The sequence below is a fragment of the Onthophagus taurus genome, chromosome 2 (assembly GCF_036711975.1).
Source record: "Onthophagus taurus isolate NC chromosome 2, IU_Otau_3.0, whole genome shotgun sequence".
Lineage (NCBI taxonomy): Eukaryota > Metazoa > Arthropoda > Insecta > Coleoptera > Scarabaeidae > Onthophagus > Onthophagus taurus.
In genome coordinates, this window is record NC_091967.1 from 15,869,054 (window position 1) to 15,886,028 (window position 16,975).

General features: G+C 32.1%; 1 protein-coding gene across 7 annotated transcripts in view; it reads left to right on the forward strand.

The window, feature by feature from the left end:
• LOC111427000 (Cytoplasmic linker protein 190) overlaps positions 1-16,975 on the forward strand; it is a 47,849-nt gene that overhangs the window by 3,350 nt on the left and 27,524 nt on the right. For all 7 annotated transcript variants that reach the window (XM_023061932.2, XM_023061935.2, XM_023061938.2 and 4 more), the window contains exon 2: positions 13,541-13,947. In XM_023061932.2, coding sequence (XP_022917700.2) covers positions 13,719-13,947 — 229 coding nt within the window. In that variant the 5' untranslated portion in view covers positions 13,541-13,718. The remainder of the gene's footprint in view (positions 1-13,540; positions 13,948-16,975) is intronic.

Consider the following 16,975-nt stretch of genomic DNA (forward strand, 5'->3'; position numbering starts at 1 on the left):
ACAGTGTTGTAGCCACGCATGATGGTAAGGAAGAACATCACTTTGACAGACGTACTATGTCTGTCTTGGATAAGGAATTAATTTACAGTAAGAGACTTTTTTGGAAATGGAGAGACTTGATCTGGCAATTTTAGAACTACTACAGAAAATTTAACCTCAGTTTATGCTTTTTTGGTTATTAATAGTTGGTCGCACTGTAGCTTTTTTATGCTTTTTAGGTTTTTCTTATGAACTTTGATTTAATGTTCTTTTTCTTTCTCCGAAAGCTTACTAATGTTAGATGTTTCACACATACATAACAGGATACATGAGGAGTAAAGATAATAATTCTTCCCGAGCAAGATCTTGTAAATGGAGTTTTTTTAATGAGGTTAAGAAAGTATATTTTCAAGTTATCCTGTTTGTGTAGCGGATCTATTTGCCACACTCTACTTAATTATTGTATTTATTACCAATATTATTTTGTTTTTCTATTTTCGCAATTTTTCCGTTTAAAAATGTCAAATAAAATTTCTTCTATTTATAGCTATAAAATAACACGGTGTCTTGCAATATTTAATGTCAAGGTGCACTTAAAACCTTTCAAAAATAGATTTCTTGTAGACTTGTTTAGAGACATGTTTTCGAATTCATTATGCAACCAATTTGGTATTGTGTAACAAAACGAACTCACTTGAAATACTTCAAAAAGGATAAATCCATTTCCCTCAATCTGTGTGCATTAAGTTTGGTGTTTATGCGATGTTAAAAATTGGGTTACATTTTACAAAATGAGATGTATAAACAATGTTTGGACTCTGTACTTCAGCCTTGATATTTTGCTCTAGATTCAGTAACTTGTCACGTTTTACGATTAATACTGGACGATATCTAAACCATACTGACATCTTGGTTAACTCATTCCAATGTTTATGATGTCTTAAAACGACTGTTGATCCCCTGACGATTGTATTTTCGCATTCACCAGCCATAATTGTGTCTCGTGTTGAAGACATTCGGGATAAGTACACGAGATGAGTGTATCGATGTGTCATGGTATAATGAGAATTTAAATATAACTTAATTTTTTTAATATAAGGGTCGATTCTTTTATACGACTTACTGAAAACTTGTTATTACAATTAACTTCAGCAATTCGAAGCAACTTTACATAAGTTTCTTGATAGTTTGATAAGTTTAAAAAAATTTGGTGAATATACAACAATTTTTTTTTTCCAAGAAAAAATTGTTTTTCAAAATAGCTTTGTTTTGAATTTCTCAAAATTCTTTTAAACATATTACTAATTGTGTTTAGTGTTGAGTAGTGAAACCAAACAAAACGTAGTTGTCCTTATTCTGGATTTGATGTGGGCGAAGTCCATTCCGGAGGAGAGGTCCGTCCTTCCCGACGGCGTCTGATTCGGTTGGTCTGGCGTCTTGGAATAAATCCAGAGCGACGCCACTCGCAGCATCAGTTCGTTTCAAGCGTCGAGACGCTCAACAACATTCACAACAACGCTAATCGGCAGCGAATCTCGAGACGAAACTTGTTTGAATTGCTATGAAAGATGCACTACAAGAAAACTTGTGAGAAAATCGTTTTGATTTGTTTGAAGAATATATCGTTCCGTTTCCATTGCATCCCGCTGTTTGTAATCTGCTTGCTTATAATTTTATAATGGAAGTATTGATAAATTTGAGTCAAGTTGGAGGAAAAATGAGAAGTTCCAGTGTTGGCAGTTTTACGGCGAATTTACACCTTCATTTTCGCGATAGTACTTTAGTGTTTCGGACGTTTTGACGATGTCACCACATCGTCAAGCTGATAGTGACATGTGCAATTTGGAAAATTTCCGAGGTCATGTTTTGGATTACAAGTCCTTTTTATTTTCTGGAAGCTGATCCAGGAGAAGATGTAAATTCACATAAATTCCTGTTTAAGAGGATCATGGGCCCAAACTATTATTTATAATAACGCTAGTTACATTTTAACAATTGCTACTTACAACGATATATTAAGATTTTATACGCATCAAATTGGCAATTTGTAATTATAATATTATATGTATTATATAAGTGTTGTAAGCTATTATAGTAGCTGTTTGCATTTTTACATTTATACCATAATGTTGTTTGTTAAATAAATACGGAATAAACGATAGTATAAACAATACAAAGAGCATGCCTTTCATTTATCGCCAGCCGCATTTATCCTTTTGAGTTTGATTCGGTAAATGTAAATTTCGTTTAGGGAATATAAATACACGTTGCGGTAATTGTGTTTTAGTATCTAAAATTAATACAGGTTATGATAATAAAGTGTCTATAAGTGGGAATTCGGCACCTGCACTGTGTGATTATTATTTAGTATCTATTTCGTCATGGTATGTGATGTATATTTTCTTACGTTCATGTTAAGCAAATATTATGATACTGAAATATAAGATAAACGATTTCAAAAAAAAAAGTCAATATATCTTATAAGAAAATTATAAACGTAACATACAATAATTATTGTATTTATAATATTATCAGTTATTTTAATTTCTATAACTAAGTAATTCTGTTTTTTATACATTCACGATACCATTGTTTGATTAAGCCACTGTTTTAGGTAGATATTTATCTTTTCTGTCAATATATTGTTACACTATCTATGCTATTAAACTACGTTTGGTTCAAGTACTGTATTAAATTTAATTGCCTTTGAACAAATTTTAATCTTGACTTTGAAGTTCTATTTATTCGATGTTTTATCGATATAACGTTAATATTAAATGGAATGTGACTATTATATTGACTATATTAAGGAATAAAGATCGTAAATTTTCAAAACGATCTCATAAACTGAGAATTTTATTGCGGTTTTTGTGTCTTTCTCGACATAATCGATCCGTTTTATGTTGAATTTTATCCATCTACTTTAATATTTGCTATAAATTTTATGTATGGTGTCTGAAATGATTATAATTTGAAAAAACAAAATGAAACATTGAACTTTTAAGTAGTTATTAAGTTAATAATCTGTCTGTTGTACTTAACACAAAGCTACGAAAAATTACAATTTCTCAACGGGCGGTTTGTAGAAAAAATATATTTGATTTCACCACCATTGACTTTTAAGACGCTAAAAATAATGATACTGCTAAAGACTTTGTCTAGCTTTCTGAGCTTGCTGCAAGATGGTGGATAGAAGAGATTATGGGGTGCGTAAAATTGTAGCTCTAAGCAGAAACCGTAACACATAGGGCAGAAGTGCTCTCAAAGCATTACTAACCATTAGAACCACTATACACGGCTAATTGCAGTTATGAACAATCCTAAACATACAAGTGGTTTGTTGAGGTTCCTTTAGAGAGGGTAACTGAACCTTTAAGAGGTAACTGAGAAAGTGTAAACCCTAATGAATTATCGCCATTACTACCACTACGCAAGGAAATCCGATCCCTCTCCTATATTCCCGGCTGGGCAACAACGATGATGAGAGTACGCTTGGGTGACAAGCAGTCAATCAACGAGGTGAGCCGGGTGAACCTAACCACATATTGTATAAGGAAGTTTCGGACAGAAGAATTTATAAAGGTAAAGCTAAACAGCTTACGTTCTACAAACGATCCTAGGGAAAAACTCACGGATAATCTCTGCTCTGGACATCAAAACAGTTACCGTGTTCCAAAATAGATTCTTTTAGATTCAAAAACCAAATAGATTCTTTTTTTGTTTCCTTTTTTTGTAATTATATATGACATCTTTAGGTAGTTGCACACTTAAAAAAAAAATGGATAAGCATAAAATTGCAGTTGAAGTAACATTCGAAAATTAATAATTTCTTTACTTTAGGTTGTATATACTTTTTGGTAGATTGAACCTATTTTGCATAAATATTTTAGTAAACATTTACTCGACAAAATATTTAGTCTGTTTTTTATTGAATTGAACCAGCTGCGCGGAAAATAAGTACGCAACCTCTACAAATTCAATTTAGAACAATAAAAAATGTTAATAAGTTGATAAATGCATTCAAAAAAATGTGCATACCATAAATCATTTGTTTATAAGCGGCACCTTAAATATAGGTGGTGTCACATAGCTGGTTAGAGTTAATACTTTATTTTCGGTTTCTTTTAATAAATTCACTTATTTTTGGAATAACGAAAGAAAAAGTCTTTGTTTAAAATGCTAAATAATAACACAGCCCAGCAAAAATAAACTTATGTTTTGGGTTGTGGATTTTATGGCTGATTCAGACTATATTTTGGGTGTGTTAGTTTTAGATATAAAGTTCGTAATGCGTTTTGTTTAACGATGTTTACTTTTGTTTCATGATGTTATGTACAAATTCTTAATAATAATCGATTAATATACTCCTATTGAAAGGTACGCTAGGGTACTTGTCTTTGATGAAAATTTAGGTCACCATCGTATTCAAAAGTTTTTAAATTGGTCTCATCTAGTTGTTTGCTAGATCGATTCAAGATTAGAATCTACAGAAGCAGATAGATTCCTTCTACGGAATAATAAATACTCCCAAAACAGTGTATTTTTTCTTTCTTTCGAGACCTTCCATTTGTATGCATTAAGCAAGTCGCTCTACTTTTTAGAAAATTTGTTACTTTCATACATTTAAAGAAAGGTCTCTTTTAATTCCACAGAAATTCTTTTGGTAACCAATGCATCTCACTGAAGGCACAATGATACCACTCTTCAGATAAAGGTACTTGCTTTAATCTCGTCCAATGTGCTAACTCCATCTTATTCAAAAAAAATCTTCACGAATGGTTGAATCTTAGTGCTTATACAAAACACAATAATACTGCCTGTTATACTAGTTATAACTGTTGTTTCATCCAGCTGTAACGCAAACCAAGGAGATACACGCACTTTTTGTATTTATTGCTGTTTAATGATATTTACCATGCATCCAATTCTCCTTTATACTGTGTTATTTGTCGGTGGAATTTGTATAATTTCTTTGACAGTTGTATTGTCATAATTTTTGCCGCTGCTAAGATGAGTCTTCAGCTATAGCATATGGATTACCATTTGACTGAGTTGAGAAACCTTAACGTTTTGAATATTTTTTGACTTTTCTTTCTTCCTAAAAAAATCCATGGCTTTTGCTGAAACTCTGGGTGCATCGTTTCAAATTGATTCCTTAACTTAGCTGGTTTCATAGAATCAATTGCTAGTACCTGGTTGCAAATAACATACTGTGATCAAGTTTTGATGAGAACAGAAACTCTTTGATCTTCTTCTTGACAGAAAGAGTAATTGATGTAAACAGATGTGTACAGATAGCTATGTCTTGTGGTTATGTTCTTTATATCACAATGTGAAGAGCAAACTCATTTTTATGGTAAAGTTTTGTTTTTAAAATTGGTTGTAAGAAAATATTTCAAAATTTAACTGATAACAGTTAAAGAACACTTTGAGGTGCAATGGGAATTTTAGTGCAATTTTGTGTTTTTAAAAAAATGTTGTGCCAGCTTTCCAGACGTCAAAGAGTAGCAATTATTAGATTATCGTGTAAAAACAAAAATCTTTGCGAAAATGAATTTTTTATATTTTAAAACAACTTCTGAGGAACTGACTCAAAGAATTATTACTTTCATTTTTCATGAAGCTGTAATTAATTATGAGGATGAAATGGATCTTGGAATTTTCGCACATGGTCGTAATTTATGTTTAGTTTCTTTCTGAACTTAGATATATTATAAAAACAACCTCATAAACATATAATGGATTTTATGACCAAGTCATGAGAATATCTAACAGGTATATTTCCGAACTTTACGAGGCTAAGCGTATACAATGTCTGTCTATACTTAACCTTCAAAGATCTTTATATAGCCGTGATGTATAATTTTTTTAAAATGTTATTATTTAGAAAGTAAAGAACAGTTTGTAAATCTTAAGTGAAAATTAATTTTATTTTTGAATGTTTATACCAACAGTTTCTAAAAGTGAAATATTTAGAGTGTTTGTATGAAAAGTCTTTAATGTTCTATCCGATTTTCACTTTGTATATTACACACTGAATTTCCGGGAAAGATATGATTAATTGCGTTTACACTTTCATTTTCATAATGGTTATTGTAAGTATCTTATTATTAAATAATAATTGAAACTGTAGTTGCATTCTTAGGTGAATACAAGTAAAGTCTGCAACACTCAAGTTATTTTAAGCTCATCGCCAGTGGGAAATTTTAAGTGCATTGATCGCCTGGTGTGCTTTAATTTAACCTTACATCTATATCTACAGAATGCTCTTCTGTGTAGCTGCAATGAGTAACTTTAAAAGGTATTAAAATAAACTGTCTATGATTAATTAGGCTAACGGTGTAAATTGTAACTTGTCTGTGCAAGAAATAAAAACAAATTTTGATGCTATAATTGTTATGAACCAACCTGTGCGTTCTTCCTTATACCGTTATTTTTGCTTAACGGTAGCCAACAACATACTTCGAAGAATTTTAGACGAGTTACTGAAAATTGTAGAAAGAGAAAAGTGAAAGACCATCACTACCTTGAAGTACACTAAAAATACCATTATTGTGTAAACATGAACAACTTGTGTACGTGTTTTCAAACGTCTACACTGTTATTACTCAATGAACGAAATTTACATATCCTGTCTTAAAAGAATCAGAAATTTTCTTAAAACATAATACAAATGAAAAAAGTCTTCATATATCGATTGACCCCAAAACATTTATAGCTCCACGTGTTTTTCCTAGTCTGGGACCGTTCATTCATGCTATTCATATCGTACGTGCTTTTCATTACAAAAACTTCGCTGCACAAGTGATTTATATCGCCCGTCTTAACTATATTCGGTTCGCATCAATCTGGGCGACTCAAGTTGCGTGAGAAAAATTACGACCGATGCTTGGTTTATTGTTGTTTATACACCGGTTTGATCTGACTGATGTGTCGCGAGGTTTAACGATGTTTTTTAGTCGACATTTCAGATTGAAAGGAACTGCAGTTATTTCTTGCAATGGTTGACCCAGAATTGTTGATACATTTTTTTGTGTAAGTTGATTGAGTTGTAACGAATAGAAAAAGAAAGGAATGTTTACGATTAAATAACAGAAATAGGATTAACTGGAAAAAAAGTTATGCAACTTTCTATTAACAAGGTTAAAGAAGCCAAGTTATTGAATTTTAATTGAGAAGATTTAACATTTTTGAATCATAGAACGCAACGGTGTGGATAGCTGTTCGAATTTATGTTAAAAATTTCGCATAAAACAGACTTTTGGCTATAACAGATTCATGTATTAATCCATTATATTGAGGTTTTACCGCATATGTTTTGATTTCTACTTGATGCATAACACGGATTTTCATTTATAGTTGATTTGCTCGTAAAAGTGGATTGATTTAATAATATCGCGTTTACTCATAATGCATAATTTTAAATTTCGGAATGTGTGGGTTGTTGATGTCAGTGTCTGACTCGCCCTTCGTTTACGCGTCTCGTCATCGCCACGGAAAACTTTATGGCTGCTCAAACAGGGTCAATGTTGTCTGGCTTTGTCTTGGCTATTGACGCCAGTAGCCTCAGAGGCATTGATCGATTTTCTCGTTTCAAATGCCAAACGCCCTGCATTACTTACTGTCTCCACTAAAGAACGATTTACGATTAATATAATCCTTTTAACGTGGATTAAGATGTTTATCAAGTTCTTATTAGTAAATAGCAGAAAAGAGAAGTGTAAAAAAAGTCGAGTTTTGTGTCGCTTCGAGTTGTGTAATGTTTACAAAATTGTAATGCGTTGCTTTATAAATATTAGTATCTAATCAAAAAGCAAATGTTAAAGTGGGTGTATGATTGTATGGATAATGGCAATATTTATGTAAACAAATGTTTTTTTTTCTCTAGATATATAACATATGGCTGAAGTTGTAGGTATTACAAAAATGAACGAGGTGTTAAAGAATTTATTTCAATGCGATTCTTTTAAATAATTTCGAAAACACTTTTATGCTTTTGCTGAAATGAATTACGTACATGTTTAAAAATACTCCTCTTTAAAAATTGCTAAAATCAATTACAGAAATTTAGTTTACATTTTAACAGGATTCAATTTATAAGAAAAATCCTTAGTCACGAAATGTATTTTAAGTACAAACTTATGAAATGTAATTCGTTGGCATTCTCAACAATCTAATATCAAATTTTTTAGATCCCAAGAATAGCATCGCTTTCATACTTTATTCGCTGTTGGACGATATAAATATACAGATTATCTTGATTTTCCCCACAGATGTTCACGTAGATCTCCGAAATATATATATGTATCAGCCTTTCGTATTTATATCAATGTCAATGCCACAACTTTGTATACACGCCCAATATATAGCAAAATTTTGAAGGTAAAGCTGATAAAAGCTCTCATATTTTAAAATACTAATACACGTCAAAAAGATTTACATCGCGATTTTATGATTATCACTGCGAATATTGAGCGAATCATAAATTCTACTGGTTAAAATTAGCAAGGACAAGGTGAACATCGAAATACAATCGAAAATACACAGCTTTAAAAAATTATTAAGATTTCCACTTGAATCAAAAAAGCATTATTAAACATTATTAAGTGGGTCGTAAATTCTACAAGGCCAATAATAACATTGAAAATCAATGTAAAAAAGCGTTCTATTTCACATTTTCATGTGGATTCGTAGACACAAAGCAACAGTTTGTTATTCATTTTTTTATGTTGGTTTATTTTAGAATTTTATGAACTAACAAGCTCGTTATACGTGAAAATAACGAACTATAAAGAGTTGTATAAATGAATCATCACAATTCACTCATTTCATTTTTAGGCGCTAAGAATTGAATTCGTTATTTTTAAATTAGGTTTCGTTTGAAGGCATTTTCTTTTAATTAGCGTCCCTAATCGTTTGAGGAAAACATGGTCGAGCCAAATCTGTTAAGTGTTTGCTTGTGTCGGCAATTGATTAATGATTTTGCGGGGCTTAAACCATCGTAAACACTCTTTATGTAGGTCGTTGTATCGATTTCAGTTGAATTAGAGAGAATCATCAGCTTCGAGACTAAGCGAAAACATGTTTGCTAAATGCAAATCCTGTAAGTTATTTATTAGATTTTCCGTCGATTTTCCACCGATAGATCCGAAATAGGACAGGAACGCGATTCTGTTTACTTTATTATTGACGTAGACGCAGAATATTGGAGAGCTTTCGTTTCTTATATCTTTGTTTTTGCTGTGTTTAAATTTCAAAGGAAATATTCATCGTAACTGCCGACTTGAGGGCGTATTAATGTGTTTTCTGTTAATACCTATTTTTTTTAATTATGTGGGTTCGTAAAAATTCGATGCTCTAATCTGTTTTCAATATTTTCATTCTCGTTAGTCAGGTTGTATTTTTAGGAAAAAAATATATCATGGAAAAAGTGAAAACAAACAAAATCTTTTTTTATAATCTGTTTTGGAAAAATATTCTATCAATGAATCAATTTCTTAATTTGCGTTTTTAGATAATTATATATGCTTTTCTAGATAATATTTTGTTGATAAGGTTATTTTAGACTAATGTACATTAATGTGACAAATTAAATATGATTCACTTAATACCATTACAATGTATGTAGCCAAATCATTACAATTAGCTTGGTGTACAGGGTGTTCAAATTTCGATGGGTTTGCAGGGTATCTCAGTTATTATGAAAGATAAAAAGTTGCGGCTTTCGCGAACCTGAGCTACTTTTTTGTGAAACTTGCAATGGTGCAAACCAAATTTTCGTAGCCCTCTTCGTTTTTGATATACAGGGAGTGTTTCAAAATTTACGATTTTCAGACACCTCCTGTATCTCGGCTATCAGTAAACGTAATAACGGGTTTTACTAGATTTTTTCACGTAGAATCCAATGGTGCACGTAGAATTTTTCTAGTCATCACGGTTTTTGAGTTATAAAGAGCTGAGTATTTTAGAAATTGAATATTCAGTATTTGAGTTGTGTTTATAACTCAAAAACCGTGATGACTAGAAAAATTCTACATGCACCATTGGATTCCACGTGAAAAAATCTATTAGAACCCGTTTTTACTTTGTTACTAAGTTTCCGGATAGCCGAGATACAGGAGGTATCTGAAAATCGTAAATTTTAAACACTCCCTGTATATCAAAAACGAAGAGGGTTATGAAAATTTGGTTTGTGCCATTGTAAGTTTCACAAAAAAGTAGCTCTGGTTCGCGAAAGCCGCAACTTTCTATCTTTCATAATACCTGAGATACCCTGCAAACCCATCGAAATTTGGACACCCTGTACAATTGTTATTGGTATATATTATGTTATTGTGTGGAATTTATTTGGTCGCTTGAAAACTTTAAATTCTTTAAAATTTAGACATCCTCTGAAGGGAACCAATAAGCGTAGCTTTTGATGTAGGATAATGTGGAGTTGAGTACAGGTCGTAGCATCATCGAAGCTTTTATGGATTATTTCAAGTCTGTTTCCATGTAGTTGGATCCCATATTCGTTGAACCAAACCTCTCCGATGAATGGCCATCCATATCAGTCAATAAATTTCTTTCAAACGCTCTAGGTTTGGAATAAAAAGTTTTTTACTTTGCGAATTTAGTTTTGGATATATGCAAGGAAATTGCCGAACGAAAAAGATCTGCTAGGAGAAAGATATTGTTTGATTATTGATAATTTTTATACACTTAGGTTTCTGCAAATTTGGAAACAACAAAATTAGCCAAAGGAGGCATTGTTGACTATCAACTTGGAAGGTTGATAGCAGGAAGGTATACCTTCAAATGGAAGGATAACAAGGACGTGGAATTTAATAAAACAAAATCATACTGGATTAAATTATCCAGTACAATTTAAGGCCATATTAAATTACGACTACTCAGGAATATTTACATTATTAAATTTATGTATAAGGTTTAGCATTACGGTATAGTTCGCGTTAGCTTGTTGGAGGGGATCTCCTTTGTTGTGCTGCGCCACCCCTTGCACTCTCCACACCCCCTGGTACCCTAGTAATACAAATATAAGGAAATCTCCAATTTCACTAATGGCTGGTTACTGTAATCATATTCCGTTCTATTACGATTTATTTTTACATTTCTTAGACTCTTTAATTGGAATGACCAGCTCTGTTCGATGAAATTTGGAAAGGTGTCAATAATTTAGAAATTTAGTTGGTTACGTTGTTCACTACGGCTTTGAAGATGTTTTTGGAGTTTCCTTCTCTCGTTTTTTTAGGTCTATTGTATGTTTCATATATGTGTGCTATATATGTAATACTTTGGATTCATTTCAATCCAATCTAATTCTTACAAAAATTTACCCAACCCAATCCATTATATCTGTACGTCTTTGACACCTTCATTTATCATAATTACTTGGTTATTATTTCTGTTTACTGTTTATTTTATACTGGTTAGACTCAACAAAAGAATATAAGTTATCTACAGAGAGATAATTTTGTACCTGAAAATTTTTTTATTAAACACATTATGTACAGGGTGTCCAAATTTCGGTGGGTTTGCAGGGTATCTCAGTTATTATGAAAGATAGAAAGTTGCGGCTTTCGCGAACCTGAGCTACTTTTTTGTGAAACTTACAATGGCACAAACCAAATTTTCATAGCCCTCTTCGTTTTTGATATACAGGGAGTGTTTCAAAATTTACGATTTTCAGACACCTCCTGTATGTTGGCTATCCGGAAACATAAAAACGGGTTCTAATAGATTTTTTCACGTAGAATCGAATGGTGCACGTAGAATCTTTCTAGTCATCCCGGTTTTTGAGTTATAAAGAGTTAAGTATTTTAAAAGTTGAGTATTCAGTATTTGAGTTGTGTTTATAACTCAAAAACCGTGATGACTAGAAAAATTCTACGTGCAGCATTGGATTCCACGTGAAAAAGTCTATTAGAACCCGTTTTTACATTTTTACTAAGTTTCCGGATAGCCGAGATACAGGAGGTGTCTGAAAATCGTAAATTTTGAAACACTCCTGTATATCAAAAACGAAGAGAGCTATGAAAATTTGGTTTGCGCCATTGTAAGTTTCACAAAAAAGTAACTAAGGTTCGCGAAAGCCGCAACTATCTTTCATAATAACTGAGATACACTGCAAATCCATCGAAATTTGGACACCCTGTACACTAAATCTGAATAACCGATACTAAGGAAGCTTTAGACCTTAGTGGTATTACTAACGATTACCTGGTGTATTTATAATGGTCGCTCCTCGAATATGGGATGTTCTGTACAAACATTTTATAGGGTATAAAAATTCTTTCATCGAATGAGTAATTGGAATTTACGATGGATTATGATGACAATATGAATTCTTGCATAATATAGTTCCAGACAACTTCATCGAACTTGCTTTAAGTCTGCCCGAATCCTATGTGATTCATCTTTTGTATTTGGAACTCCCTTTTGTTTATAAGCCGCGTTCGGTAGCTCGAAGTATTTTTAAAACTAACGCAAATGAACCGTTTCGAACTTGTGCGTACGTGCCTCTCTGATGTTTCACCTCGAAGTTCCTCTAGACGTTTTTATTTACATCTATTCAATAATCAATGGAATAACATGATCACAGCGAAATACTAAGATTGTTTTATTTTTTTGCAAAAAAATTTACGTCACATTCTATGGAAATATCTATCTTTGTTCGTAAGTGAAAACCGATAACTTGAGCAAAAAATTGAAAACAGATTTTTTTATGCATCGATTGATATTTATGGTTTTGTTAAAAATAGTTATCTCAACATTGTTAGTGTTTCATGTGCTATTAATGAATTTGGACAGATCGGACGGTCTATTCTTATAAATCATATATATTTTGAGTTATGAACCCGGTTATTTATAATATTTACATTCTTCGGTACAATTTATGTTTGTATTAAGCACATTTTTACTTAGCTGTTGGTATGTTCAGTTAGGTTTGAAAACCCATGGACATCAAATCATCACAATAAAAGCTATGCAATGATTTCATGATTGTATAGCTTTACCATCGTATGAACCGAAATATAGTATGTAATTTATTATCCGGATATTGGATTTATGCCAAATGTTCTGCAATGAATACTTGCGTTGGCTCAATCGCAAATGTACACGTTAAATTCAACTGGTTTGTTGTTATCAATAAGTTTTTTAATTTGGTTATTATTTGCGATTTAAACAAATTAATTTATTTCAGGCCCACTTTTACCATCCTCTGTTTAACTATCTATGGGATGGTTACGGCGGTTTTAAGCGCTCTAGTTAGCTAAGAGCTGGATTTATCTATGGCATAAATTTATCAAGAGGTGGTAAAAGTGGGATTAGTAAGTTAAATCAATATACTAATCCACGTGTGTTAGTTTTCTTAAAACTCAGATGAATAATAATTATACGGATATGCATTCAAAATAGGATAAATTTTATAGCTTCCGTCTGTTGAATGAAAATTATAATGTTCGTTCAAAGAAATTCGAAAATAGTATATAATTTTAATAAACACTCTCGATGTAATCAAAGTAATCCATTTAACATTTTTTTATTTCTTTTTCAGGTTTTAATTTTATACACCAATGATAGTGCCTTTTTGAATTCTTCTGAGCTTCGATTTTAAGCGACGCCATTTTCAATTTTGATCAATTCAAGTTATACAAAACGTTAAAAACGGCTATGAACATTTTATTAACTTTAAATCAACAAGACATTTCGGTGTAAATAAAAACAAATAGAAAATGAGCGAACTAGTGCATGAAACTGAATCAAAAACTAATCCATCATCTGGTATGGTGGACAATAGTGATAACGTGAGTGTTTCTAGTAAGGCTAGTGAAAGTGGTGCAAGTATCAAAAGTGGAATTCCCAAACCGTCCGGAATAAAACCGCCCAGCGGGTCAAAAATTGGTCGACTTTGTATGGGAACGCAGCCCAAACCTAGTTTACCACAAGTTGTTCCTGCAAAAAGTAAGTTAATTTTTATCATTTTAATGAAAATTTTATAATAAAAACTGAAGCCGAAATATTTTTTATGGATAAAATCAATTTTAATTTAACTGGGGTAATTGCAACTCTGTATAAACAAAAAGTTAAAATACAACTTGGATTGTGTTTCGATACCGACGGGGTCGCGCCGCCTTCATTGTTTTGACACGGCTTCGGTGTTTTCGCTCCCGGAACCGATCCGTTTGTTTTGCGATCGGTTTTGTTCAACTTCCGGTTCAATACACGTTACGAAAATCTATCTCCCCACCATCGAATGTAAATTTCATGGAATATTCTGAGTTTGTTTGTTTTTAAGAATCGCATCCCAATAAATAATGACACTTGTTTTGTAGGATACACGTGGATCGTTTTGATATTCTGTTTACAGAAATCATATTTAATCTACAGAAATTAATAAAAAATTCCTTGACGAAATTTTATATGTAACACCGTTTGAAGGTTAAATCTGTTTGTTTATTGAAGCATTTTATTGGTTTGTATTTTGGGGTTTTATGGATTACGATGTTTTAATGTTAAACTTTTTTATTGGCATGATTAATTGAAGTTATCAAAGTTCGAAAAAAATACTTGTTGATTTATAAAAGTCTTAATTAATTGACGTGATTTTTCACGGTTAAAAAACATTCATGTTACCCACATTAATAAATATAAATCTATCCAAGGTCCGGGTCGGACAACTTTTTACAAACTAACAAGCTACTTACATAACAAAAGTTTCATAATAAAACGACATGGATAGTGTTGTCGCGTTTTGCCATTGACCTTATTTATTTCGCACGTGTTTCAGTAGTACTTTTCAGACTTAGTCGCGGTTGTTTTAACGGATTATTTTAACACCAACGATGATTTGTGCCAACGGCTTTAGATAAATATACAGGAGAGTAAACCAGAATAAAACCGATTTATTTTTGATTCTCTTGTAAAGTGGACAAAGAGGAAAAGATTTTATTGAACAAATTATTACAACATTACGTTTTTAGATATAAAAATAAACCAACGCCAATTTTAAATAAAGTCCAGTCTATTGTACGTCATTTTAAATTAATGTACACCAGTTTCTATACAGATCCGCGGAGCTTAGTGGCAGTTGTTTATATTAACGATTTTATAAAAGAAAAACATACTCGAATCGCGAATTATTGATTGCCCACATATTATTCAATGATATTTTTTATGGTTCTTTGATAGCAAAAGGCTTGCGTATATGAGCTATTTGCAGCTTCTGGTGTTGAAATATTGAACGCAAGGGAGGTATAAATCATAGTTTACGATTTTCAGTTGATCTTTACATTTATAGTTCAAAATAGAATTTCCTTTGTTGAATGTAGAGTTGTAAATAATTTTTAAGAAGGGGATTTATTGATGTTATAGCATTTATATTAGACTAATGAGTGAAGAATTAGTTGTTTTGAGTTATAATAAGTGAACTCGCCACGTTTACTTATTAAGTGGAGTGTTTGCGACGATTATATACCCAGGGAATCAAGGATAGCATTACTTCTAATTTAATAACTTACTATCAATTAGAAATTAAAAAGATTTGTGATATCATGTACCGACAAATGAACATTCTTTTGTTCATTGACAATATGAGCATTTATGGAATCTAAATTTTGCCCAGTTTAGAGTTAACTAGCTGCTTTTGTACCACGAGTGATTAGAGCTTTATTAAAGACCATTATGCTCGTTTATCAAGGTTGTTGATGCCCATGGCGAAAGATTTGCTCTGAAGCCTCCAGTCTTTTGTATCTGCTACTTTACATACGAAACACCAAGCTCAGACAGCCAGGGTATATTGGGACTATCATTTTTGCATTATTGCAGGAAAAAAGTCGGGAAACATTACAGTTCTCTTCTTTTATTTAGAATCGCCGGGGAGCCTCAGCTTTTAGAATCGGCTTCTTATTCTTTTGGATCACTAATTTGCCTTCTCCACCGAGTCGAGCACTACCTCTTAAACTTTTTGCAGCTGTCTGATCTTTGACATTATTTATTGGTCCTTTTGCGCAGTCGCATAAGAATTATTTATTGGTGTTCTTACACGCTTTTCTCCACAACTAAAACATTTATTTTTCGCACGTTATCTCAGTTTTCATTTTTATTCGAATACTTATTCAGCCAACTTTAATTCGTCCAACTTTTAGCACAGTGGCAGTTTACTTTTCGTTCAGCTAGACGATGGCTTTCCGTAGCATTCTGGCTTTCTGTGCCAGTTCCTTCGATGCGTTTGGTTCCAGCGATGTAACCTTTGTCTGACTTCTGGCATTTTCTAGCTCTAAACTTCTTTATGTTCTATTTGAAGACCACTTTATTTTTAGTATCATAGCCAAGTACCAGAATATGCTTCCTATTAATTTGCTCCCTCTCTCTCATCTCAGTGCACCTCTTATATCGTCCATCTGAACTTAAATAAAAGCAACGTAAAATCATAATTTTCTGAGTTAAATGATCATTAAACAATTATTTGTTTGTGACATAGGAAATCACATTTATAAATCCGTTATTTTATTATTTTTTATATTGCAGAGTAATACTATTTACTACACGTTTTAAATTAACATCTACATAAGATTAAGAATTCTATCTAATTCTAAATGTTATAAAATCCTTTTTATTTTATACAATCCGCCGGAATAATGGTTTAACACATATAAATTTCAGAGCATTTATTCAACTATTTTAATACCGTATTTGTTTTAAAACGTTGTAGTCAGCTTTGATCCGTTGAAAGTGTTTGCCGTTTAATTTCTCTTTATTACTTCTACAAATATTGGAACATTATCGACTTAAAATCCGTTGAGGCACTTAGAATTCGTTGCGGCTAAATTTGGCGATCATGTAGGAAGTTTCAAAACGGTTTACTTCATTTTGTCATAATATTAAATATTTATATGCTAAAATAAGATTTTAAATCGAATTTGACATACTGAAATCGCGCGTAGGTGTGTTTTACTTAACAAGTTTGTATAAATATTGTCTTGTAGTGGAT